A 26,797-nucleotide genomic window follows, 5' to 3' on the forward strand; every position below is an offset into this window, starting at 1 on the left:
TGAACAGAATAACCTGAAAGGAAAATTAATTTTTAACAAATGACAATGTCAACGTGGTAGCATCTAATCGATGAAAGAAAGGTCTGGTATAACTTAAAAAAAGAAGAGAAAGTTTTGTTAAACTTGAAAAGAAAATTTTGTCAAAATTGTTAAAAAATAAATTTGTCAAAATATCATAGTTCAACCTAATAATGGTGACATCTTAGGTCAAACATCCTTCAAGCAATGAAAATTATAATTATGATAAGTAAGGGTAATTTTTTATTGAGTTTGGGCTCCCAATTATGCTAAGGTCCATATATTTGGTCAGACCCATTTGATTCCCTTAGGATAAGTGAGAGAGCTTCCAAGTTAGTAGAAGGTGAAAGCATTAAGTGACAATGTGCAATCTCGGTAAATTGACGATTGTGGGTTCGTTAACCGTTGGATCGGACTGAAACTTTGACACAAAGTTCGCAGCATATGATTCTTCATTATGACTGTTCGGATTCGAAGGTCTCAGGCTTGAGATATTGGTCCCGTACAGTAGCTATGTTTTAGGGATTTGTCTCGCTTTGTTCTTTAATTAGCAAGATTTGATGCTTTGTTGTTTGGCTGCATGTTAACATTTGTTTGTGCAATTTGTTAAAACTCATTTGTACACTCTTTTAATTATAGTGAACATAGGCAGAACTATATGGTGACAGGGGGAGCCACGGCTCCCCCAATTTTTTTTTTTGAATTTTTTTTATATATATTTATATACATTTTTAAATTATATTTATATATTATTTATATTAAGTTTATGTAATGAAAAATAATAATAAAAGATAAAATAAAAAAATTAATGGAGACATTGATTTATAAAAGAGATTAGGATTTTTTTTCTAGCTATAAGATCTTTCTACCATGTAAATTATCATGAAAGTGTGTGAAGAGAAATAAATACAAAGAGATAGATTGGGAAATAGAGGTTGGAAAACACATAGATTGAGATTGAAGTATATTTTCTTGCATGATCTCTCACATATCAAAGTTAGTATCTTATTATGATTTATGTATATTAAATTTATGATTCTTTTTAGGATGTTTATCCCAAATTAATATAAACCCTAATTATGATTTTAGGGATTCTTTTATGAAATTGGTATGAACCCTAATTATAATTTTTCCCAGATTATTATAATCTTTAATTATGAAATTTAGGGATTTTGTGTTTTTCACTGCCTATGGTAATTTTTTTTTTTAAAGTTTTGAATTTATACAATGTTGCTTATTTAATTAAAGTGGTATGAGTTTTGTTATGTTTTGCATTGTGATAATTATGATTTATGAATATAAATTTTATTTTTTCTAAATAGGCGAGATGTGATAAATTTATATTAAAAAGATTATGATAAAAGTAAAAAAAAATTGATTCTTTTTTTAAAGAAGGTTTGTGATAAAGATGAAAAAAAATGCATTTATGTTAACTAAACTTGAGAAATTTCATGAGAACCAGGAATTCAAGACAATAAAAAAAAATCTTTAAAGTTCTTAGAGTTGTATACAATGAATTTAAAAATTCATTAGAATGCGATTCGGAAAAAACGACCTCAAATGTGACAATACCACCAAATCAAATTGATGAGGTTATCTAAAATGATATTCATGGTTTGATATCATGATATAATAGCATGATATAATAGCGAATGATAATAATATTTTTTTGAATTCTACTATTATGTGAAGAAAAAAGATGAAGGACTTTTTTTCTAACTAAAAAATATTATATATAACAAAACTAATTTGGCACCCCTACATTTTTTGTTAAGTTCTGTCTAGGGATGGCAACGGGTCGGGTCGGGCACGGATAGTATGATACCCGTACCCGACCTGCTAAAAAAAAATCCGCCCGTTACCCGCCTGTTTACCCGCCGGGTATCCGCTTAAAAAATACCCGCGGATATTTTTAAAACCCGCGGGTACCCGTGGATACCCGATACCCGCAAATATTTAAAAAAATATGAATTTTATAAATTTTTTAATATAAAATTATAAAAATAAAATATAAATTAAATTAAATTATAATTATAATTATAATTATAATTAAATTTGACATAATAAAATATACTGTTACTTCTAAATTTAATTAAATTTAACTTAATAAAATATAAATTAAATATTAATTTTAATTTTTTGCGGGTAACGGGTACCCGCGGGTACGGATAGTATGATACCCGTACCCGACCCGTTTATAACCGGGTATTAAAATACCCGTTACCCGCTACCCGCGGGTAATAAATACCCGTGGGTAGTAACTATCTGTCGCGGATTTTATCCGCGGATATCTGCGGGCACGGGTATTTTTGCCATCCCTAGTTCTGTCACTGATAGTGAAGCGATTTCTTTGCTCTGGACGACCCATAGTTTTTACCCTTGAATTGAGGAGTTTTCACGCTAAAATTGGTGTATTCTTTGATTGTGATTATTGTTGGCATTTTATTGTTGTTGATCCTCATAAATTCTTACAAATTAGAAAAAATTAATCCAGTGCTGATATTTTAGTTGTGTTGTTGTTTTTCCATCATTCTCCTAGTGTTAATAAATATTCCTTCAAAGATAACTCCTTCCTTGCAGAGAATTGCATCCGGCATGTTCCGGTTATAGATGGGAAAATAGTTGGTATGATTTCCACTGTAGATGTGGTGCGAGCAATGATGGAGCAGCAAAGTGGAGAATTGAAGCGACCCAATGACTATATCAGAGGAGATAGCAGAAGAAATCGACCATGTGGACGATTTGGTGTGCGAAAATTCATGCATCAAAATATAATACCTATTTATATTTCATAATAGGCTTAAATATACATTTGGTCCTTATTTTTGTCAAAATTATTCAATTTGGTCCCTATTTTCGTTGTTTGTTCAATTTAGTTCTCATTTTTGTAAAATTGCATTCAATCGAGTTCTTTTGACAAACGGTGTTAAAATTATTAATGGCACAGTGACACGGTGGAATTGTTTGGGTTACGTGTCAAATTTTTGAATATATGATGGCACACGTTGGCACAATGTTTAGTTAAAAAGAAATTGGGGAAAAAAAGTTTGAATTACGTAAAAAGATAAAACATGGTCAAGTGAAAAAAAATTAAAAAGTTTGAATTGAGGGTTTACTACAGCGAGAGTTATCCTTGAGTGAAAAACTGAAATTGGGTATTGGAGTGGTCAAGAGATAGGGAAAAATTAGGGTTGGTGAGAAAGGGGAAAATTAGGGTTCTTGGGTGGTGGAGGTTCTTGTTCATCAATTAGGGTTCGCGAAGAGGGGAAATTGCGCTTGGAGAGTGATTTGCGATTGAAGCCTGGAGATTGCGCTTGGAGGTTATCATTCGAGATTGGAGCGTCAACTAGGTTCAGGTTAGTGTTTAAAAAGTTGTACTTTTTTGGTTGATTTCTGTTCTGAATTTTCGTTTGTGGTGGCGAGACATACTTCTCAAACAAGAATTCCAAATCACCAACTGGATTGTACACAAGTTTCTTGCTAGCCACAGTTTTACTTGAAACCCTAATTTCTTCCCCAAATCAATTTCACAAACTTTTAAACCTACAACGGCCATAAAATTTCACTGTGCCAATGTCACTGCCAACAATTTGACACGTAACCCAAACAGTTCCACCATGTCAGTGTTCCGTTAACATTTTAACACCGTTTGCCAAAAGGACTCATTGAATGTGATTTTACAAAAATGAGGACCAAATTGAACAAACAACGAAAATAGGGACCAAATTGAATAATTTTGACAAAAATAGGGACCAAATGTATATTTAAGCCTTCATAATAAGTGGAGTTTGGTATTTTTTTACCACTGTGTAGAACATTACCAAACCCAAATTAATATAATAGATGGAATTTATATTTTTAATTATGATACATATTTATATTATAGGTTTTTAATAAAAGTTTCTCATGTTTTTTTTTTTATATTTGAAGTTTACAAATAAATGTTACTGATATAAAAATATAAGTACATCGAATGATGAAATATATTACCGTGTACAAAACTTTCTAATTACTAACAAATAATTATAGTATTTAGGAGATTAGAAATAATGTAATCAAAATAAAGTAGTAAACCAAAAAATAAATAATACAAATGGGATTTTTAAATATTTGCAATAAAATAGTTATAAATAAAGGAGGTTTCAAACCTTCATAAAATAATAATAATCAATAGGAGAAGTTAATACCCTCCAAAAAAATCTCGGCAATATAAATCAAGTACCAAAGGTCGTTGTAAACCTCCATAAATAGGTTGTGGCCAACTATATTTACGGAGGTTTCAAAAATGTCTGCAAATTAATTTGTAGAGGGTAAAAACCCCCGCAACTTGAAAAAAAAACACTCCACAAAATAGTCTTTTTTTTTTGTGTGTAGTGTACCTAGTGTACTTGTTGAAAAAATTGATTACATATGGGCATCAACACATTAAAATAGTAATGCTCTTCACAAAAGAGAAATCTAAAATAGTGCAATCATGAACAAATGACTTTTCCAACGACCAAAGTGAATATTCATATGTCTAGGTTCAAGTGTCTAAATTTCAACTCGATCTAACGATTAATGAAGCAAACTTTTTCCAAGATGACATAGTGTAAGAAAGTCCAACTCGTATAGCAAGATGTTAGCTCACCCAGCGAGAAAACCTCCCTTACCTCTATGCTAGAATTAATTTTGGCACTCGCTCAATAAGCAGTGTGGTCGCTCAACGAGTCTAAATAACATAGATGCACAAATCTACATTTTAGACAATTTCAAACACCGACGTACTAATTTCAATCAATTCAACTCAATATAGCCAAATATACGAAATTTACATATTAATCAAAATCAATTTATCATAGCATCAATAAGCCAAAACACAATTCACATGACAAGAAATTAAAATTGACTTGTGTTACCTTAGCTTAACAACCTTTGCTCTCAAAGATGCTCTTTAGAGCTCTATCCAACACATAATAACCTAACTCGATAACAAAAACCTCAATTAGAGATATAACCATATCATCAAGATCATAAAGTAATAAAGATTCACCGAGGACAACCTTGAGTTACATGTATTGTTCTAGAGCTCACATGTAACCCAAGAACTAAAATGCCTAAAAATAATAATGAAAACTTACTCTATTCAACTTTTGATCAGATGGTTATGAAGATTGAGATTAAAATTGAAGAGAAAATATAAAGAAAAAATCTAAAAATGAGATTTAGAGAAATTATGATTTTCTAAAAATGAATTTAATATTAAAAATCTTTATATAATTAAGTCTTTTATGTTAAAATATTATGATGTTTTTCTATAAGAACCACCCATACACTAAAATTATTTTCTAAATTCTCATATTTCTCATTCTAAATTCTGTTTGCCCTTCTTGTCTTTGTTCTCCTTTTTCCACTTAAAACAATATTTCTGAATGTGCCCAGTTTTATGACAAAAATGACACTCTAAATTCTTGTATCTTGACTTGGACTTGCTCCTACTCTTCTCTCTACCACCTTTATGTTCCTTTTTCTGACTTCTCCCCCTAACTTCTGTAACAAGCATCTCAGACTGAGATGAAGAACCATGTGCCTTCCTTCTCATCTCTTCATTAAGAGCACCGCTTTTTGCCATCTGAAAAGAAACAACACCATTCGAGGCAGAGTTCGTAATTGAAACCCGAAATACCTCCCAAGACTCTGGTAGAGTATTAAGCAACCATAATCCCATAACTTCGTCATCAAACTTTATGCCCATTCCTGACAATTGATCTAGGAGCCCTTAAAACTCATTTAAGTGATCAGAAATAGAAGAATTCTCCATGTACCTCAAATTCATCAAGCAATTTAACAAATACAATTTATTATTGCCCGACTTAGAAGCATACAAAGACTCAATCTTCTCCCACAAAGCTCTGGCATGTGTCTCATTAGCAATATGATTATAAACATTATCGTCAACATATTGCCGAATAAAACCACATACCTGTTGGTGCTCAAAGTCCCATTCTTCTTCAGACATAGAATCTGGCTTCTGTGTAGCAAAGACCGGAAGATGCAATTTCTTGACAAATAATAAATCTTTCATCTTGCCCTTCCACAAATGATAATTTGTACCATTCAAAGCAACCATCTTTGCATTTGCCTTCATCATTCAAGCAAGTAAATATAGCCCAACCAAGAGCTCTGATGCCACTCTGATGGGGAAAACAACAACAAACAATATACCAGAGAATGCAGCGGATATAATTTCCCCTAACTTGCAAGAATCTATGAGGAGCAATAATCAAAGAGCAGCAATAATAAATCACCAAAAGCACAAATAAAGGCACCAAGATTTTTAACGTGGAAAACCCCTCAAATCAAGGGTAAAAATCACGAGTCGTCCAGACCAAAGAAATAGCTTCACTATGATCAACAAGAGTACAAAAGAGTCTTAATCAATAGCACAAATTAGTGCCAACACCCAACCAAATAACAAAGCAACAAAGCTTTCAAATAGAGAAGAACAAGAGAGGAAAACCTCTAAAAATCACTGCTGCAGTGCGAAATTAATATCTCCCAACTCAGACCTCGTATCAAAGATCCGACCGGTCAGAATGAAGAGCAATGAGTTCCAAACCTGCTGTAAAAATTTCAGCCCGATCCAACGGTGAACGAATCCGCAGCGCCGAATTTACTGCGACAGCTCTATGAAAAACGTGAACAGAATTTTCCCTCTACCTCTCCCTCTATGTGTTAGGGCTTTCAGTGCATTCTGACTCTATTGTTCTGCCTCTCTCTTTATTTTATAGCCTCCTCTCCACTAGGTTTAAGTGAGACATGGGCTTCTCAAATTTTGGGCCTTTTCTCCACATAGGAAGGGAGCCCAATACCCAACAAATCTCCCCCTCACAACTATGTGGAGATAACCGCCAAACCGGCGATCTCACAACAAACTTCAAACTTTCCTCTTGGCAATGCTTTAGTCATCATATCAGCACCATTATCATCTGTATGAACTTTTTCCAACTCCAACAACTTAGCATCCAAAGCATCACGTATCCAATGATACCTCACATCAATATGTTTGGATCTAGAATGAAAAGTTGGATTCTTACCAAGATGGATAGCACTTTGGCTATCAACAAACAATGAATAGTTATCTTGCCTAAAACCAAGCTCCTGCAAGAATTTCTTCAACCATAACACCTCCTTGCATGCTTCAGTAATAGCAATGAACTCTGCCTCTGTAGTAGACAACGCTACACACCTTTGTAGTCTTGATTGCCAAGCCACAGCTCCTCCTGCAAACTTTATCAAATAGCCCGAAGTGGACTTTCTGGAATCAATATCCCCAGCCATATCTGAGTCTGAGTAACCCATCAAAGTAGGTTTATCACCTCCAAAACAAAGCTTCATATCAACTGTACCATGAAGATACCTCAAAATCCATTTCACAGCATTCCAATGCTCTCTACTTGGGTTTGACAAAAATCGACTAACTGTACCAACAACATGTGCAATATCTGGTCTTGTACACACCATCGCATACATCAAACTGCCCACCGCAGATGCATAAGGAACTCTACTCATATTGGTCTTCTCAACTTCATTTGAAGGACTCTGTTTAACACTCAGTTTAAAATGAGTAGCAAGAGGAGTACTCACAGCTTTAGCATTTTCCATCTGGAATCTTTGCAACACCTTCCTAATGTATTGCTCTTGTGATAGATAAATCTTCTTTTCTCTCCTATCACGTGAGATATGTATGCCAAGAATCCTTTTAGCAGCTCCCAAGTCTTTCATGGCAAAAGACTCGCCAAGTGTCTTCTTTAACCTGTCAATTCTAGAAATATCTTTCCCAACAATAAGCATGTCATCAACATATAATAACAGGATAATAAAGTCATCATTAGAAAACCTTTTAACAAAGACACAATGATCAGAAGTAGTCTTCATGTAACCCTGCTCACACATAAAAGACTCAAACTTCTTATACCACTGCCTTGGAGCCTGCTTCAAACCGTATAGACTCTTCCTTAGTCTACACACATAATCTTCCTTGCCTTTAACAAGAAAACCATCAGGTTGCTTCATGTATATCTCTTCCTCCAAATTACCATGAAGGAAAGCTGTCTTCACATCCATCTGCTCAACCTCCAAATCAAGAGTAGCAGCTAAACTTAGCACAGTTCTGATGGATGACATTTTCACCACAGGTGAGAAAATCTCATTGAAATCAACACCCTTTTTCTGTCTGAAACCTTTCACCACTAATCTGGCCTTGTACCTTGGAAGCGTAGAATTTGAATCTTGTTTCACCCTGAAAATCCACCTAGTTTCCAATGCCCTTTTGCCCTTAGGCAATTTCACCAAGTCGTAAGTGTGATTATCATGCAAAGATTTCATCTCATCTTGCATTGCATCCAGCCACTGTTTCTTCTCTTCACTATCCAAAGCCTCTTCAAAACACTCAGGTTCTCCACCGTTAGTCAAGGTTATGTACTCATCACAGGAATACCTTGTAGAAGGTTGTTTTTGTCTATTAGACCTCCTGAGTTGGACTTGAGGTGATTCAGGTATATCACCAAGATCGTCATCATCATCATGTTCCTCTTGAGCATCATCAATTGGAACCTCTACTCCACTTCCAAACTGTTGATCATCAACATCACCATGTTGCTCATTGTCTTGAGCTTCCGTTTCAACATTATCCAAATTGTGAGCGGGCAACCTCATCGGATTACCATCAGTGAGATTACTGTCTTTCTCGGGTGTGGTCTTCTCCACCTTATCAATGTCTTCAATGGTCTGGTCTTCCATGAATTGTACATCACGGCTTCTAACAAGCTTCTTCTCAACAGGATCATAAAACCTGTAGCCAAATTCATCCTCACCATAGCCAATAAAGATACATTGCCTTGTCTTTTTATCTAACTTGGATCTTTCATCCTTAGGAACATGAACAAATGCCCTGCAACCAAAGACACGCAAATGATCATATCTAACATTCTTACCAAACCAAATTTTGTCTGGCACCTCAATATTCAAAGCAACTGCGGGACTGAGATTAATAACATGTACAACTGCAAGCAATGCCTCTCCCCAAAAGTGCTTAGGCAACTTTGTTTCTGAAAGCATACATGTAACCCTTTCAACCAAGGTCCTGTTCATCCTCTCCGCTAGACCATTCAACTGAGGAGTTTTAGGAGGAGTCTTCTCGTGTCTAATACCATGCTGCCTGCAATAAACATCAAAAGGTCCACGGTACTCACCACCATTATCACTACGAATGCATTTCAGCTTCTTGCCTGATTGCCTCTCAACCATAGCATGAAATTCCTTGAACTTTTCAAGTACTTGACCTTTCCGCTGAAGAGCATAGACCCATAGCTTCCTGGAACAATCATCAATAAAAGTAACAAAGTAAAGTGCACCACTAAATGACTTTACCTTTAATGGGCCACAAACGTCAGAATGCACCAATTCAAGCAATTCTGACTTCCTTGAGGGTGGATGCTTCTTAAAAGATACTCTGGTTTGTTTACCAGCCATGCAATGAGAACATTTCTCCAATTCTGCATTTCTCAATCCCATAAGCACATCCTTTTTAGCTAAGCAGTTAAGCCCTTTCTCACTTATATGACCAAGCCTCCGGTGCCACAAAGATGCCTCCATATACATAGCATTCACACTGTCTTTAGCAACCAAAGCTTTAGTCCAATACAATTTAGATTGTTTCTCCCCTCTGGCCATAACCAAGTTACCTTTAGTGAGCTTCCATTTACTAGAACCAAAGTGATTGTCATAACCACAATCATCAAGCAACTGCACAGAGATTAAATTAAAACGGACATCCGGAGCATGTTTGACTCCTTTAAGCAACAACTGCACTCCCATGTTGGTTTGCAGGCAAACATCACCAACACCAATCACTTTAGACTCACCATCATTACCCATCTTCAACACTCCAAAATCACCAGAAGTGTAAGATGTGAAGAACTCCTTCCTAGGTGTAACATGCAGTGTAGCACCACTATCAATAATCCACATGCTCTCATCAGATACAAGATTAACGGACTCAAAGTCACGAAGAAGAACAAGATCACCATCTGTAGCAGTAGTGACACGATCATCATCATCATGATCATTCTCTCTCTGTTTGCCCTTCTTGTCTTTGTTCTCCTTTTTCCACTTAAAACAATATTTCTGAATGTGCCCAGTTTTATGACAAAAATGACACTCTAAATTCTTGTATCTTGACTTGGACTTGCTCCTACTCTTCTCTCTACCACCTTTATGTTCCTTTTTCTGACTTCTCCCCCTAACTTCTGTAACAAGCATCTCAGACTGAGATGAAGAACCATGTGCCTTCCTTCTCATCTCTTCATTAAGAGCACCGCTTTTTGCCATCTGAAAAGAAACAACACCATTCGAGGCAGAGTTCGTAATTGAAACCCGAAATACCTCCCAAGACTCTGGTAGAGTATTAAGCAACCATAATCCCATAACTTCGTCATCAAACTTTATGCCCATTCCTGACAATTGATCTAGGAGCCCTTAAAACTCATTTAAGTGATCAGAAATAGAAGAATTCTCCATGTACCTCAAATTCATCAAGCAATTTAACAAATACAATTTATTATTGCCCGACTTAGAAGCATACAAAGACTCAATCTTCTCCCACAAAGCTCTGGCATGTGTCTCATTAGCAATATGATTATAAACATTATCTTCAACATATTGCCGAATAAAACCACATACCTGTTGGTGCTCAAAGTCCCATTCTTCTTCAGACATAGAATCTGGCTTCTGTGTAGCAAAGACCGGAAGATGCAATTTCTTGACAAATAATAAATCTTTCATCTTGCCCTTCCACAAATGATAATTTGTACCATTCAAAGCAACCATCTTTGCATTTGCCTTCATCATTCAAGCAAGTAAATATAGCCCAACCAAGAGCTCTGATGCCACTCTGATGGGGAAAACAACAACAAACAATATACCAGAGAATGCAGCGGATATAATTTCCCCTAACTTGCAAGAATCTATGAGGAGCAATAATCAAAGAGCAGCAATAATAAATCACCAAAAGCACAAATAAAGGCACCAAGATTTTTAACGTGGAAAACCCCTCAAATCAAGGGTAAAAACCACGAGTCGTCCAGACCAAAGAAATAGCTTCACTATGATCAACAAGAGTACAAAAGAGTCTTAATCAATAGCACAAATTAGTGCCAACACCCAACCAAATAACAAAGCAACAAAGCTTTCAAATAGAGAAGAACAAGAGAGGAAAACCTCTAAAAATCACGGCTGCAGTGCAAAATTAATATCTCCCAACTCAGACCTCGTATCAAAGATCCGACCGGTCAAAATGAAGAGCAATGAGTTCCGAACCTGCTGTAAAAATTTCAGCCCGATCCAACGGTGAAGGAATCCGCAGCGCCGAATTTACTGCGACAGCTCTATGAAAAACGTGAACAGAATTTTCCCTCTACCTCTCCCTCTATGTGTTAGGGCTTTCAGTGTATTCTGACTCTATTATTCTGCCTCTCTCTTTATTTTATAGCCTCCTCTCCACTAGGTTTAAGTGAGACATGGGCTTCTCAAATTTTGGGCATTTTCTCCACATAGAAAGGAAGCCCAATACCCATCATATATATATATATATATATATATATATATATATATATATATATATATATATATATATATTTATTGTTGCGAGTGAAGTGATTGATGACTTGCAACTTGGCATGGGGAAACTCAAAACAAGTTGACAAATTATTTTGGATAGAACTAGATAGGAATGGAGTGTCTATAATTTAAAGGACAATAAAAGATGATAATAATATATAACTAATTTAGTAGAAGATAATGAGATTCACCATTTTATTTTTATATTTTTTTATTTTAGTATTAATGTGTTTCAATCAAACAAACATTTTGCAGTCTATTTTATTTATTTTTATTTTCATTCATTATATTTTTATTTAGTTTGTCTCCGCCGGGGAAGAAAATTTTGAAACTTTTCTACTCAGTTTTTTAATTAAGTTTTAATTTTATTTATAGAAATACGTACATCTTAATCATAAATTAAGTAATGTCGCTTTCTACAACATAATCAATCTTTTATATGAAGTCAAATTTTAGAACATTTTATTTCATGCTTATCCATCTCTATGATTTTTTTTTAAATAACTCCAAAAACTAAAAAATTCCCCAAAAAAAGGCTTTCGTCGATTATTTTTTCTTTCTATTTATGTAAATTTTAATTTAATCTATTTAATTCATAAAATAGAAAAGAACGGGATAAGATTAGGTGAATATATCATCAACCAAGATCCTGACACTAAATAAATAATTAAAATGTTTTTTTTTTATCGAATAGTGAAAATTGTTATACTTTGGATGTTTCTAATTATGAAATTTTTTCTGGAATTTTTTTTAATTAATCAGAATATTTTTTCGAGTTGATCCGGTACTGGCCTATCATCCGACAACATAACTTGTGTTCTTATTCTTGTTTAACAAAGAAAAGAGGCTTTTTCAGAAAATTTACAAACATATTAATTGCACCTATTGGCATTTATAATGATTACGATTCTATTTTGATGATGACAGGGTTTTCATCATCTCAAAGATTAAATATAAAATCCTACCAAATCTATTTTGAATAAATATGCATTAAAATTTGATTTTCTATTTTTTTTTTAAATATAACAATGGATTATGCTATGTTCATAATCCATTAGTTTAAGTCAAACAAAACTTGGGTATTACTTGTCTCACAAATAATTAATTATTTTATGATAATTGACGATTATGTTAATTAAAATTTATTTTTCATAATTTTACAAATAATTGATTATTGACGATAGTGACTACAAAATGTTATTAAATTTCTTTAAAAACAAAAGCATTCTGTTGTTTTCATTAGAAGTATTTTTAATAATTTTGAAAAAAATTAGCGATTTTTTTGAGAAAGGTTTTCTTGGCGAATCATCTCACTGAAAAATCATTCTTCAAGATTATCCAAAATAAAAAATAAAAGTTGCATCTGCTATAGGTGTTCTTTCTATAGTTTTTTTTATAAATATTTTTCAATCTAGTTTTTTTTTTTTTCTATCTTCAATATTTGGTTGTTTGTGTTTTACACGATTGTAGAGTGTTGGTAGGCATTTGAATGTTTGTAATAGTTGTTATTCTCGAGAAGATTTAAAAATTATATATATATATATATATATATATATATATATATATATATATATATATATATATATATATATATATATATATATATATATATATTCTGTTGTAATTAAATAATTCGATAAAATAGTTAAATTAAATCAAATATAAATTATTATTGAATAAAACTAATATACAAATTTGTATGGATCTTTTTTTTTTTCATTTTCATAATATTATCTTAATTAATTTTGTTTCATTACAACTATTAACATTACTAATATTACCGTCCCTCCCATGAAAGTATTTGTTTTTTTTAATTTCTTAGATTCACCCTCTTAACAATAGAGCAATAGAAAATTCATATTTTTCACATGCCATCTTTTCCATTTCATCCTGGTCCCATGTTACACAGAGTAGTTGAAGATGAATAATACGTTTTTAACAATAAATTGAAACACACACAAATATATATAATACATATATATAAATATAATTCCTTGAATTTTTCAAAATAATTTACAAATGATTTCTAGAGTGGTTTGCAATGGAAGAATTTTGTAAAATTGGGCAACGTTATTATCCAAGTATAAAACAAATCACACCCTTGTGAATGGCACAGATTAATTGAAACACTACGTGTTCCTATCTGGTAACAAAGGAGCACCATGGCTCAGTGATTCCGTGTCCAAGTGCTCCACGCCTTTCGCAATCTCGTACTCCTCTTTAGATTTTCCCCACTGAACAGCGTAAAACCCGACCACGATTATAACCGCACCAATCAAACTGCAAAAAGACATTCATCACAAAATTTTATCAGCAAACAGATTCCTACGACGATGCTAAGTGATTCATCGTCATAAAATTTTACCTTCCAAGACTGAAATCATCTCCCAGAAAGATTGCACCCATCCAAACTGTGAAAATGATTGCCACAGGTTGGAACAACGCACAAAACAAAGGGCCCGCTTTAACTATGCACCACATGACCAGGAGGTAACGCAGCAATGTTGCAATTATTGCCTATCACAATCATAATCAGCATCCAATGAGCAACCACAGCCACCAAAAAAATGTGTGTACATAACATCCTAAACGTGGCTTCAATTTTTTTTATAACTTTTATATTAGTTTTTCATGGCCACAGAAGCAAGGTTAGCTCTGAGCACATTGAGCACATGGAAAGTAGGTACAGAGTTGATGATTTATGATAACTTACTTGACTTTTCTATAACATATTTGTCAGACCAAACATAGTTTTTATCGTCAATTTCATCATGTGGACAAATTAAAATAAAAAAATACACAAATATAAATGCATTTTTTTTAACAGTGGCTGGTTTTCATTTTGCAGGTGTTATACTGAATGAAACAGTGTACCTGATATAGAATCCCGATCAACCCTATATCCACCCTGAGTTTCCATTCTGTTAAATCCTTCACAGCAAATAAGGCAAATGCTCCACACTGCACCATTGAAAATAGGAATTGGAAGAACACAATCACCGAGACATCCATAGTAGGGTATGTGTCTCCTACTGAAGCCTGAAAAATTAGCACCAAAAGAGACAGAATTATGAATCAACTGGTCTGATAAATTACACAAAATCTAGAACGCAAGGATTAAAGAATGAATCTCAAGACATTTAGTGTTTGATTGAAAGAGAAAAGCAACCTGATATATGTACCACAATGAAGTAAAGAGTGCATCGAGAACACACATTATCCCTCCCAAGATCCAATTTAGCTCTGACGAAAGTTGAACCATTTGGTTAGAAGAGTTGTCCGAATGTGACCTATAGATGAGTGGACCCTTGTACAGTACCACAACGAATGCTCCTGCAATTGATACTATTGTTCCTACCACTTTAGCTTGGCTGCTAGAACTCCTCCATTGCACTTGCTCCATCCTAAACCATTCAATTTAGATAATATACTACATTACAATACTGCAATTTACAATACTGCAATTACAACTTAACCAGATATTAAGAAACGCTTGTTTGTTCCATACTCTCTGATTCTTGAGAGGTTGTTTCAATGTAATTATTTGATATCAGACTTTACTTTAGTAATTAGAGTAGGTCCTAAGATGTTGAACTATTATTATATCATGTATAATGAGTTTCATCATATGTTTAGTTCTTAACATAAAGAATGAGTTAAAAATTTCACTGACTAAAACTGTAACTGAATTAAATAAGGATAAATTCTCAGTTTATTATAAAATTCAGTTCAGTTGAAATCTACCTTTCTAGATTATTAAAAGGAAGAAAAAGATTCGTCTTGTTTGGTCAAAGGTTAAGTACCAAACTCCAAAATCTTGAAGAAAGAAGCACCTAAAGGTCCTAAAGGAAGTGAGAGAATTACTTGAAGATGAGAGCAAGTATAAAAGTGAAAGCTGGCATGAGGTTAAGAATGGCTGATAAAAGTGCAGGCGAGCTCAGATCTATGCCAACATAAGCCTGTATAGTTCCTAAACTCCTGCACGGTATAAAGTACTATATCAGAAATTTTCTCATTTCTGAGATGAAAGATCACACATGTATGAATGGAAATAGAAAAAAAAAATGAGGGAAAACACAAATACTAACCCAAAGGAAGCGAGCAAAAATAATCGGCAAAGTGCAACGAAATTGAGAGGAGGACTCTGTTGTGACATCCTGAATGAAAAAAAAAAAGGGGTAAAATAATTATAGAAAAATATTTGTATTAAAGTTTGAAAGAAGAAGGTGTAAGAAAAAAGAGAACCTGTGGCGAAAGACGGCGAAGGGAAGAACCAAGATTGCAGAGAGTGCAAAAGTGTAGACAACCATGACATATTCGTTGATATCCTTAATAGCAACTTTGATGACCACCATGCTTCCACTTTGACCCAGCATAGCCACCATCATTCCTATAAATGGCAGTAATTTGCCACTTCCATACCCTGATCTCGTCATTTTTCTCTGACCTTCTCTCAGCCACTTCCACCTTCTCTGTCTCAGTTCGTATCGTCCTTCTTATTCTCACCACTTTTCTTTATATAACACCATTTTTCACTCATCTGTTAATAACAGTAGTATGGTTGGCACTTATAATCTTAATAACAGTTTTACACATTAGATTATAAAATGAAACATGGATTTGAAAGGAGATGAAGGTCCCCATTATAGAGACATCGAACGTCATCCATGACGTTTTCATCGTGTCATTGCCTCAGAAAGAACAAAACTAAGACATCTCACGGTTGGAAATGCGATTCCGTAAGAACGTGGGAAAATGGCACATAATGTTTTTTCAGACATTTATCTTCAATGTATACTTCACGTGATCTATAGTTATTTTTTTTTATTAATTAGATGTTTAAAAATAAAGATACTAATCACAACATGATTTGTTTAGATCATACACAAAGATCTTGTATAAAACATGTGAAAGTAAAAGCTAAAAAAGAAAGTGTAAAAAAATATAAGAGAAAGAGATAGCTTGTCTAAGTAAATAATTGAAAATAAAGTTGTTGAAGTAAGTCAGAGGATTGATTACATGAGGAGCAGAGGATGGGGGAGGATTTTCAATTTATTTTATAATCTACCTCATTTAATTTTAATGAATGTTAAAATCTAAAATTAAATACTTTAAATAATAAAAAGATGAATTATCTAGGGAAAAAAGATTAAGATGTTTTTTTAATATTTTCTTCCTCACTTGTTCATATTTTGTTTCTAACGCTATAAAGTATAAAACTTATTGTATTTGTATCTACTTATTTTTCATATATTATATTCTAACTAAAAAAAATACAAATTTATTGTTTAGTTTTATCTCACTTGTTCTATTCCATTTTTTATGATAAAGAGAGATGACTCTATGTTGCTCTATTTGACACTAAAATAAGAGTTTCATACTTGTATCTTTTTTTTTTTTTTTAAGTTGTTACACTCACTAATTTAATTTAAGTGTTCTTATATTTTTCTATTTTAATTCTTTTTGGGGAATTCTTATATTCTTCTATGAAAATTATGTTTAAAAAAATTTATATTTTTATATGAAAATTCGAACATAAAATTAAATCTTATGTATTATATGTTTTCTTATAACCAATTTTTAAGGTTAATTTATCTATCATATATTTCTTTTTTATTAATTACATTTTTTAATAATTTTGATTTAATTATTAAGGAATTGAAAAGTTTAAGGAATTAAGGACGATCTTTGATTTTATTTCTGTTACATTTATATTTATAATAATTTATGCACTATTTTTATTGCATATGTGATGATTATATATTTAAATTTGATAATATTATTTTATTTTCCTAAAACAATTTGTCAAATTCACGATTAGAATGGACTTTAAGTCTAAGTCAATCCTGCAAAACCAACTTATAAGGTGAGATTTGCACTCTATAATTCCCTTTTTAATTTGGGAATACTATAATGGATACCAGAAATATTCACAGATTGAGAAATTGCAAAGTTTGAAATACATGTTTTACTAGTACAAACATGTAATAATGAATATTATGTTAAATTTGTATTCAATTAGACTCATATAATCAAATGATCAAAATATTATGTTTTATCGGTGACAAGTCTTAGTTAATGAATCTAGTGACATAAAACTTGTCTGTTGGTTAAAGTGTTTCTCAATTAGACTCATGTAACCAAACGATAAAACTAATATGTTCTACTGATGCAAACACATGTCTTAGTGAATGAATCTAGTGACATAAAACTTGTTTGTGGACTAAAGTTTTACTCAATTAGACTCATATAATCAAATAATAAAACGATTAGACTATGTTCATTTTCTCCATACTTATGGCCAACTTGAGAAATATTATCAAATATCTCATCCTAATTAATCATATATGTGAAAGTGAAAATTCCAGTAGGTTCAAATTCATCACATCACATATGATTAATTACAATTACAAATTATTGTTTATTTTGTTTATTATATGATTATAATAATCAATCAATCAAAGTTATGACTACTCTCTAATCTATTATATCACCTTCTAACCATTTCAAACATTTAAAATAAATATTTGGATCAACATTATTTATAATGCAATCAAAATAAATAATAATATTCATTATATAAATTAAATATACAATATATAATTTATATCAACATATATTTTGTACAAAAACTTATACTACGTACATACACAAGAAATATAGATTTTTTTTAGTTTTATATAATTTTATAGGAAAGAGTTCTCTTATCAAGAAGATTTTAAAGGAACAATCATACGTCAATATTTAATGAACTCATACAATAATTCAAATAGAAGACACAAGTTAAACCATTATTTTAAGTTAAAAAAATGGATATAAAACAAAATTATATGTTTCTCATTATTTTGATAAAATAAAAGTGCATTTTTAATTCATCTTCAATCTCAAAATAATCAACACTACTATCCAAAAAATGGTGTCAATTGCCATAAGTGACAATTTTCCACACTACACGAGTACATAAAACAAATCTCAGATTCCTTACGACGATTCCGACAAAGTCTCGAAGCCATAATGCCGATGCTTTGAGACCTTTTATACCCATAACAACAATGTCCTACAGTGGGTTAGCGGCACAACAATGTCCTACAGTGGGTTAGCGACACCTCATCAATCACAACACCTCCAACGCTGATCATATTAAGTTCAACATCAAACACATAGCGAATCCAAAAGGATAACCGCGACCGCGACATATTCAAAACAAGACAAAAATATTTAATTTTGTTCTAATACCAAATGTAAAACTAATAGGAAAAAAGAATAAGGACTAACCTTCTGTCATTGTCATTGTCACGAGAATTATGGTTTTAAGTTTCAAACCCATAGTCTCTAAACTTGGACGGGAGGCCTATCTGACATTTTGTTTGATTCCGTTTTCCAAACCTTTCTTTAGAACCAACCTGGAATGCAAACAAGGAAAGGGTTGACATCTCCATATTTGATCCAACAAAAAAAAAAAACCTTGACCTTAGTAGTGATAGAGATAGCACAACTGTAGACAGGGGGAGGTGTAGTATAATGTAGAAGAGAGTAGATTTAATATGACTCAAAACACATATCACATGTGAAATTTATAGAGTTCCGTGTCCATCATGTAATAATTTTCATAATAAATTATTGTCAATTATATGGAATTACGATATCAAAATTTATGCACCAATTATATTGAAATAGATTGTAATTTTTCTCGTCATCATTTTCAACTTGGCACTATATTTTACCATTTGTTCATTCGGCTCTACAGATTGCATATATATATATATATATATATATATATATATATATATATATATATATATATATATATATATATATATATATATATATTAAGCTACACTTCGTTTTACGCTTTCGTTTTTTATTTGATAAACTCTTAATGCATTTAGCCATAACATTGTAAATTTAAGAGAGATGTTAACATAGAACCATGTTTTACATCCATTTAAATATGATTTACAGGATTGCTATGTATGTCTATATATAACTATATCAATCAACTATAAAAGTTTTTAAGTTGAAAAAAGAAAGAAGTTATGTCAAATTTTATGAAAAGTATAAACAATAATAATAAAATATCAATACTTATCAAAGTTAAACAATAATAGTAAATGATCAAAATATATATATATATATATATATATATATATATATATGAAAGTATTTTAAAAAATATATAGCATGTCAATTTTGATATGTGCAAAAGTTGTATTAAATAGTTTTAGATAAATATGAACTTTTTATTTATAACTTAGTATAACAACAGTTTTTAATCAAAGAATGAGTTTTAAAACATTATGATATAATTAATAGATATTGAGTGATGTAAGAGTATTACTCCTCTATCTATATAATGATAATTACAAAGAAATAATTTTAAAGTACAGATGCTAAGAAAATATACTATATTTTAAAATAAGTACATAGATATTTTGTCTAGAAAATAACATAAAGTTGTTGGTGGTGAGAATGGTTGATGATTGCTAGTTGTCACATGTAGAAACCTAACAACAGCATGTCATTTATTTTGAATAGAAATAGGAATGAGCGTGCATGATTAAAAGGACTATAAAAAATAAAAAATTTAATTAGTTTGATGATACTCATTTTTTTTAGGTGTGTCAGTCTGGTACCTATTTTTAAAAATGTATCAATCGAGTTTCAACTTTGGAAAAAATGTCTCAATTAGGTCAATTTTAGAGAAAAAATCATTAAGATCATTAATTATATTCATGACTTTTACCATTAAATTTTAATATAAATATTAATACTTAATTTTGTTGTAAGTCATTTTAAATATCAATATTGTTAACAGCGTTAATAATTTTATTTATTGAAAGAGACTTACTTGAGGCATCTTTTAAAAAATTAGAACTCAATTGACATAGTTTAAAAAACGGGACACATCCAAACAAAAGTGGATATCATACGACTATTAAACCAAAATGAAAATAATATATATAATTTAGTAGAAGATAATGGTTTTAAAAAAATATCGAGATTCATGGTATTACTATTATATATTTTATTTACTTTTCCTTTAACTTCATTTTTTTCAGTCGATCATTTTGAATTTTTTAACTTTTAATTTTTATTTAATTTATTCCTGCACTCCACGCTTTTCTTCTTGGTACAGAAAGAAAAAGTGGGCTGCACTTCCCTAGATGAAAACATGAAAGGCCCATAAAGTCAAAAAGCCTACATAACAAGAGTTCATAAATATAGTATGAATATATTTTAATAAAAAAAATTATAACATTAATATAACAATTTTAATTTTGTTAGTTTTATTCAAATTTTATTAACAGTTAATATAATTAAGGACATGAAAGGTTTCTTAAAAAATTAATTACATGTTAACATTAATTATTTTGTTAATTAATATATGAACTTTTATTTTAATATTAAACACATTTAATTACTTTAATAATTATTAAATTTAAAATAAAATTTATAAAATTAAAAATTTTCATTAGATTTTTTTATCATACTTAAAATAAAATATATACTAAATTACTTCTATATAATATTTAATTAAATGTATTTGGATTATTATTTTATTAAAATATATACTAAATTACTTCTATATAATATTTAATTAAATGTATTTGGATTATTATTTTATTAGTAAAAGACATTAGAGTGATCTAATTAATATACAATTATAGCTAAAGACATATATGTCATAAAAGACTAATTGTACAGATATCATAAGTAATATTTTTAATTTAATAAAAGATCAAATTAGAAATATTATAATTTTGAACGTAACCGACAGAAGTTAGGTAAAAGATTTATGATTCCCATTTGTCTTCCAGAGGTACAACAAATTATTCCTAATATTTTTCTTTTCATCCCATTAGAAGAGGAACTAAAAAACAATCTAAGGTGTTCTATATTTAGAAGATTATCTATTGGTAATTTTATTACCTTAATTATTTTTAATAATTGTGATATCCTTTCTGAATTTTTTAAAAACAGAAGCCTTGCTTCCCTTCTTCTCACTTTCTCAACTTCTCTACAACCAGCAACCTCCCAACCTCTCTTCTCTGCTGCTACCACCTCTTACTAATTCAACCTTTCTATACTCAAATTCAGGAAGGACCAACCCACAAGAACCTCAGCGACTTCCTCCCTCAGCTTCCAGTCTCCTAGGTAGGTCTCCTATTAAAAATTGGGTTCAATTCCAGCTAGAATTCGCTAGTTAATCTCTGAATTTTGAGTCTGATCGTGTAATTCTTCCTTCTCCATGTTATGGTGATGGATTCTCATAGGTTAAACTGAAAACTCTGCTGTCTTGCAAATTGCTTGATTCCACCAAGTGAATTCTTGGCAAAAAGGTAAGGGAAGCTGACTTTTCAACTAAATTTATGTGAATTATGTTCATGAGTGATTTAATTGTGTGATTGTGTGTTTAATTGGTGTTTGAGACTGCCTGTGTGTGAAATTGGGTGGTGGATGATTCTGAACGAGCCTGCATGTGAAGAACAAAGAGGAATTCCTGGTAGTTTCGCCCAGGCGAGTAGCTCTCACCTGAGCGAAAATACCAGAAGATCACCTCTGTCACTGCGCGAAATCTCGCCTAGGCGAGCTGGAGTTGCTTGAGCGAGATAACTTCTCGTCTAGGCGAGCCAGTTTAGCCTGAGCGAGAGTTCGCCCAAGATTTTTTTAATTTGCCACTGTATGAGGTCTCGCCCAGGCGAGAGCACTCGCCTAAGCAAGATAAACTCTCTAGCTTAGGCGAGACCCTCTAGCCTAAGCAAGATTCCCTGCAGAAGTTAGCTTTCTCACTGTTTTGATTACATGGTGCTATATTGATTGCCTTAAGATGATAATGGTTGATCTTGTATGTGATCCTTATGCATGATAGACAGTGTGATGGAATTGAGTGTGAATTTGATATGAATGAGAATATGTTGGAGTAGGATTTCAAGGAAAATTCTAAGGAAATGGTTTTAGTAAATGTAAGGGCATGAGGACTCATATTGGTGGCATCCTGACGCTCCTAGTAACCATTAAGACTCAAGTAGAGTATGGTGGATTACGTCGGGGGGAGTAGCAGGAGGTCCTGGTCTATGAATCTGATCCGTCATAGAGGTGATGGGATTTACCTTGAGAGTGGTTGGGTGAATACCCCTTGTGCCTTAAACTCTGCAGAGTTTGGGAACCGTCTCAAGTGCAAGTCACCGAGAGCTCCATTGCCACTTACATAATCCGGATATCGAGTCTAGAACGGTGTGTGGTGTTATGGTTGGGATTAATTGGATGATTTTGATAAATTGTGTGATAAATTTTTTTTTCTGCCTAAGTGTAACAATTGCATGATTTGCTCTTGGTTCAAGTTAGCTTACCCTTCTTGTATGTTGTGTGTTCCTTGTGTCTTCTATTTATGCAATGATCGTCCTTATTGAATGGCGTGAGCAGATATTGGTGCAGGTGAGGATACACCCCTCCGGGACAGGAGCTGAGTATGTTAGACGTTCCAGTAGTAGTTGTAGCCTCTTTTGTTTTGCTTAGCTGACTGAGTGTTTTGTAACCCTTTAGTAATGTATGAGCTGTATGTATTGATCAGTGTATGTATGGTTATTTTGAGGATAACTGTATTATACATTATACTGGCCTAGGTCATCATCTGTTTCTGAATTATTGAAATTTAAATGTTTTGTTTAATAGTATAAAAACTATGAAAACAGGATGTTACAATAACAAATTTAGATTCGTTTTTGTACTCTATTTTCACCACATGAATTTGAAAATGGTTAATGTTTGGTTGTGTTGTAATTTTGGTCATATATGGGAAGCATATCCTAACTATATGAATGATAAAAATATTTGTGCACATCTATATGGTCGGATAAAATTCACGATAGATAGTTAGTACTTGCGGTAATAGATATTTTAATATCCGTTCATAAACGGGTCGAGTGCGAATATCAAATTACTTGTACTTGTAAGTATCTATTACGTACAAAAAATTAAAATTAAAATTTAATTTATATTTTATTAAACTAAATTTAATTAAAATTAAAATTTAATTTATATTTTATTAGGTTAAATTTAATTAAAAATAAAATTTATATTATGTTTTTTATAATTTTATTTAAAAAATAACTTAAAAATGAGGCGTTCATCTCTTGTAAATTTGAATGGAGGTGTCTTTTATCTCTTATAACTTTAATAGATGTCTTTAGTATAATGACTCTTTACAAGATGAGAGATTACGAAATTGAACTTGGACTGTTAAATGAAGAGGAGATAGCTTCTCTTGGAAGAATACCACTTTTAATATCCAAAACTTTCCCAAATATAAGGGTGATAAAACCTTCGAAGCTTCAACCTACACAATCAACATCTCCACTTATTTAGGTTGCTTTTATATTCTTATTCTTTGGTTGATTAAGACAGTTACAACATATAACTCTATCAAACTAAAAAGAATGGAAAAAAAAGAAAAAATAGAACAATAAATAAATAACTTTGATCAAACTATATGTTCATTTTTGTTTTCTTGATTATATAATCTGGCTATGGAAAAAAATACCAATTAACTAATAATCTTTAAAAAAAAATTACTTAGAAGTGTAGAGAAATAAAATTGGAAATAACTGAAATTTTTATTTTTTATTAACTTAAAAATTATATCTGTTAACCTAAATAAAGTTGAAGTTTGATAGAAAATAAGTTACACTTAATAATATTATTACATTCTTGTTGTCCATGTCAAAAATTTAACCTACCTGTTCCTGTCTTGCAACAAAGGAACATCATGGAATGATGAGTCGAAGTCCTCAACCCCTTCTGCAATCTCATTCTCCTCTTTCGATTTCCCCCACAATACACCATAAAATCCAACCACGATTATAACCGCACCAATCAAACTGCAGAAAGTTCATCACAAAATTTTATCACCAAACAGATTCAGCATCTACGATAAGGGGTTCTTTAATCTCAGCCTTCAAATTTTACCTTCCAAGACTTAAATCATCTCCAAGAAAGATTGCACCCATGAAAACGGTGAAGATCATTGCCACAGGACTGAACATAGAACAAAACAAAGGACCAGCTTTAAGGACGCACCATTGGAATAGCAGGTAAGATATCATTGTTGCAACTATTGCCTATTCAAATCACCAACAAAAAATGAGTACAAAATAACACCTTAAACTTTATAACAAATATTTTTCACACCAACCTTAATCAATTGTAGAAGTTAAAATAAAAAACACAAATGTAAATGTATTTCAGTGTTTCATTGTCATTTTCCACCTGATATAGAACGCCAACCAGGCCTATATCGAAGTTGAGCTTCCATTCAGTTGGATCCCTCACAGCAATTAAGGCAAATACTCCACACTGCACGGTTGAAAATAAGAGTTGAAAGAATACAGTCACTGTTACATCAGGGTATTTCTTTGCTACATAAGCCTGAAAATTTAGCACAAAAAGAAAAAGCAAATCAACTGGTTTGATAAAATAACATCAATTTATTTTAATGTAAAGAGTGTTTGATCGAAAGGGAAAAGCAACCTGATATATGTACCACATGGAATTAAAGAGTGAATATGCAATAAAGAATATCCCTCCCAATATCCAATTTAGCTGTTGTGAAAATTGAAGTATTTGGTTAGAAAAGTTGGACGAACGTGTCTTAAAGATGATTGGACCCTTGTACAGTACCACAACAAATGCTCCTGCAATTGATGTTATTGTTCCTAACACTTTAGCTTGGCTGCTTGAGTTCCTCCAATGTACTTCTTCCATCCTAAACCAAACATTTAATTTAGAAAATTGTTACAGAAACAAGTATTCTAATGTTTCCGATTTGGGTAGAACCAGGTCACAATTAGTACAGTAAAAAAATTACCTGAAAATGAGAGCAAGTATAAAAGTGAAAGCTGGAACGAGGCTAAGAAGGTCTGATCCAAGTGTCGGCGAGCTCAGTTCTATTCCAACATAACCCATTGTAGTTGCTGCACTCCTGCACAGTAAAAAGCTAAATCAGAAATTCCTCGTTTCTGAGATGAATGTATAGAATCTGATAATTAACTAGGAAGTGCAAATAGAAAAAGTAACACAAACCCAAAGAATGCAAGAAGAAAGAATTTGCAGAGTAAAGAGAACGTGAGAGGAGGACGTTCTGACCTACTCAATGAAAAATGGGTAAAGATAAGGAGGGTTAAGAGTATTTGTGTTAAACTTCGAAACAAAAATTGTTTATAACAAACTTTGGTTCCATGTAAGAAAAAGAGTACCTGTGGAGAAAGAAGGCAAAGGGAAGAAGCAAGATAGTGGAGAGTGCAAAAGAGTAGACAACCATTACATATTTGTTGATATCATCAATCATGGCAAATTTTATGACCACCATGCTTCCACTTTGAGTTAGCATAGCCACCATCATTCCCACAAATGGCAGTAATTTGGCACTTCCATTCCCCAATCTTGCCATTTCTTTCTAACCCACTCTCTCGGTCACTCCCACCTTTTCTCTATCTCATTCGTATCTTTCTTTGTCTCACTCAAAATAAATAATCGACCCACTTCGACTTCAACTGAAATCACTGTTAACCAACGTGTCGGCAATATAATTGACTTTGTTCATTTTTAACAAAATTTTCAATTTAATAATAGAAATAATCTTTTCCACTATTTCCCTTACTTTAAGTGTAACTCTACTCGTAAAATCATTCTATAAAGTTGATATTAAATTTTCAATAGACTTTCATACAATGTATTGATAATGGTGATAACAATATCATAATAGATTCAATAAATAATTAATTTTGTTAATATAGACTTTTTAAACAGTTCTCATACCATTTTTAGATGTAAATTTTAAACTTAACTCAAACTTAAAAAATTTAGTTTTAAAAGTGAGGTTTATACTTTAATAGTGTATTACCTATCTTATCTTTAGTTGATATAGAGTTTTTTACACATTCTATCACACTGTGATATGGTAGTGGATTACATAAAATGCTCAATAAATAATAAATCTCGTTAGTATAGAGTTTTTAAATGATTCTTATATCATATTAAAATTAAACTTTAAACATAATTCATTATTATAAAACAAGTTTATAAAAAAGAAATTTTTATTTGTTTCACCTTACTAAAAAAATTC

General features: G+C 31.9%; 2 protein-coding genes across 11 annotated transcripts; both read right to left on the minus strand.

Annotated features, from left to right (window-relative positions):
• Positions 1-13,590: 13,590 nt before the first annotated feature.
• Positions 13,591-16,260, minus strand: LOC114173379 (WAT1-related protein At5g40240-like). Its single transcript, XM_028057736.1, has 7 exons — positions 15,922-16,260; positions 15,765-15,833; positions 15,541-15,654; positions 14,846-15,080; positions 14,551-14,715; positions 14,042-14,193; positions 13,591-13,956 (listed from the first exon to the last, which is right to left on the minus strand). The coding sequence occupies exons 1-7, from the start codon at positions 16,110-16,112 to the stop codon at positions 13,806-13,808; spliced, it is 1,077 nt and encodes a 358-aa protein (XP_027913537.1). The 5' UTR covers positions 16,113-16,260; the 3' UTR covers positions 13,591-13,805.
• A 2,317-nt stretch (positions 16,261-18,577) lies between these two features.
• Positions 18,578-26,196, minus strand: LOC114173377 (WAT1-related protein At5g40240-like). Of its 10 annotated transcripts, none has more exons than XR_003602499.1 (9): positions 25,929-26,194; positions 25,756-25,818; positions 25,541-25,654; positions 25,204-25,438; positions 24,943-25,101; positions 24,643-24,794; positions 24,414-24,554; positions 18,952-19,079; positions 18,578-18,807 (listed from the first exon to the last, which is right to left on the minus strand). XR_003602499.1 is itself a non-coding variant. In XM_028057734.1 (9 exons), the coding sequence occupies exons 1-9, from the start codon at positions 26,120-26,122 to the stop codon at positions 23,959-23,961; spliced, it is 963 nt and encodes a 320-aa protein (XP_027913535.1). In that variant the 5' UTR covers positions 26,123-26,196; the 3' UTR covers positions 23,811-23,958. The 10 variants fall into 10 exon arrangements, 8 of the variants coding, with proteins under 8 accessions (XP_027913535.1, XP_027913532.1, XP_027913531.1 ...); XR_003602500.1 differs by having other exon boundaries at positions 18,579-18,762; XM_028057734.1 differs by lacking the exons at positions 18,578-18,807; positions 18,952-19,079 and adding an exon at positions 23,811-24,013 and having other exon boundaries at positions 24,943-25,029; positions 25,204-25,275; positions 25,354-25,438; positions 25,929-26,196.
• Positions 26,197-26,797: the final 601 nt, after the last annotated feature.

This window comes from Vigna unguiculata, chromosome 2 (assembly GCF_004118075.2).
Source record: "Vigna unguiculata cultivar IT97K-499-35 chromosome 2, ASM411807v1, whole genome shotgun sequence".
In the NCBI taxonomy this organism is placed as follows: Eukaryota; Viridiplantae; Streptophyta; class Magnoliopsida; order Fabales; family Fabaceae; genus Vigna; species Vigna unguiculata.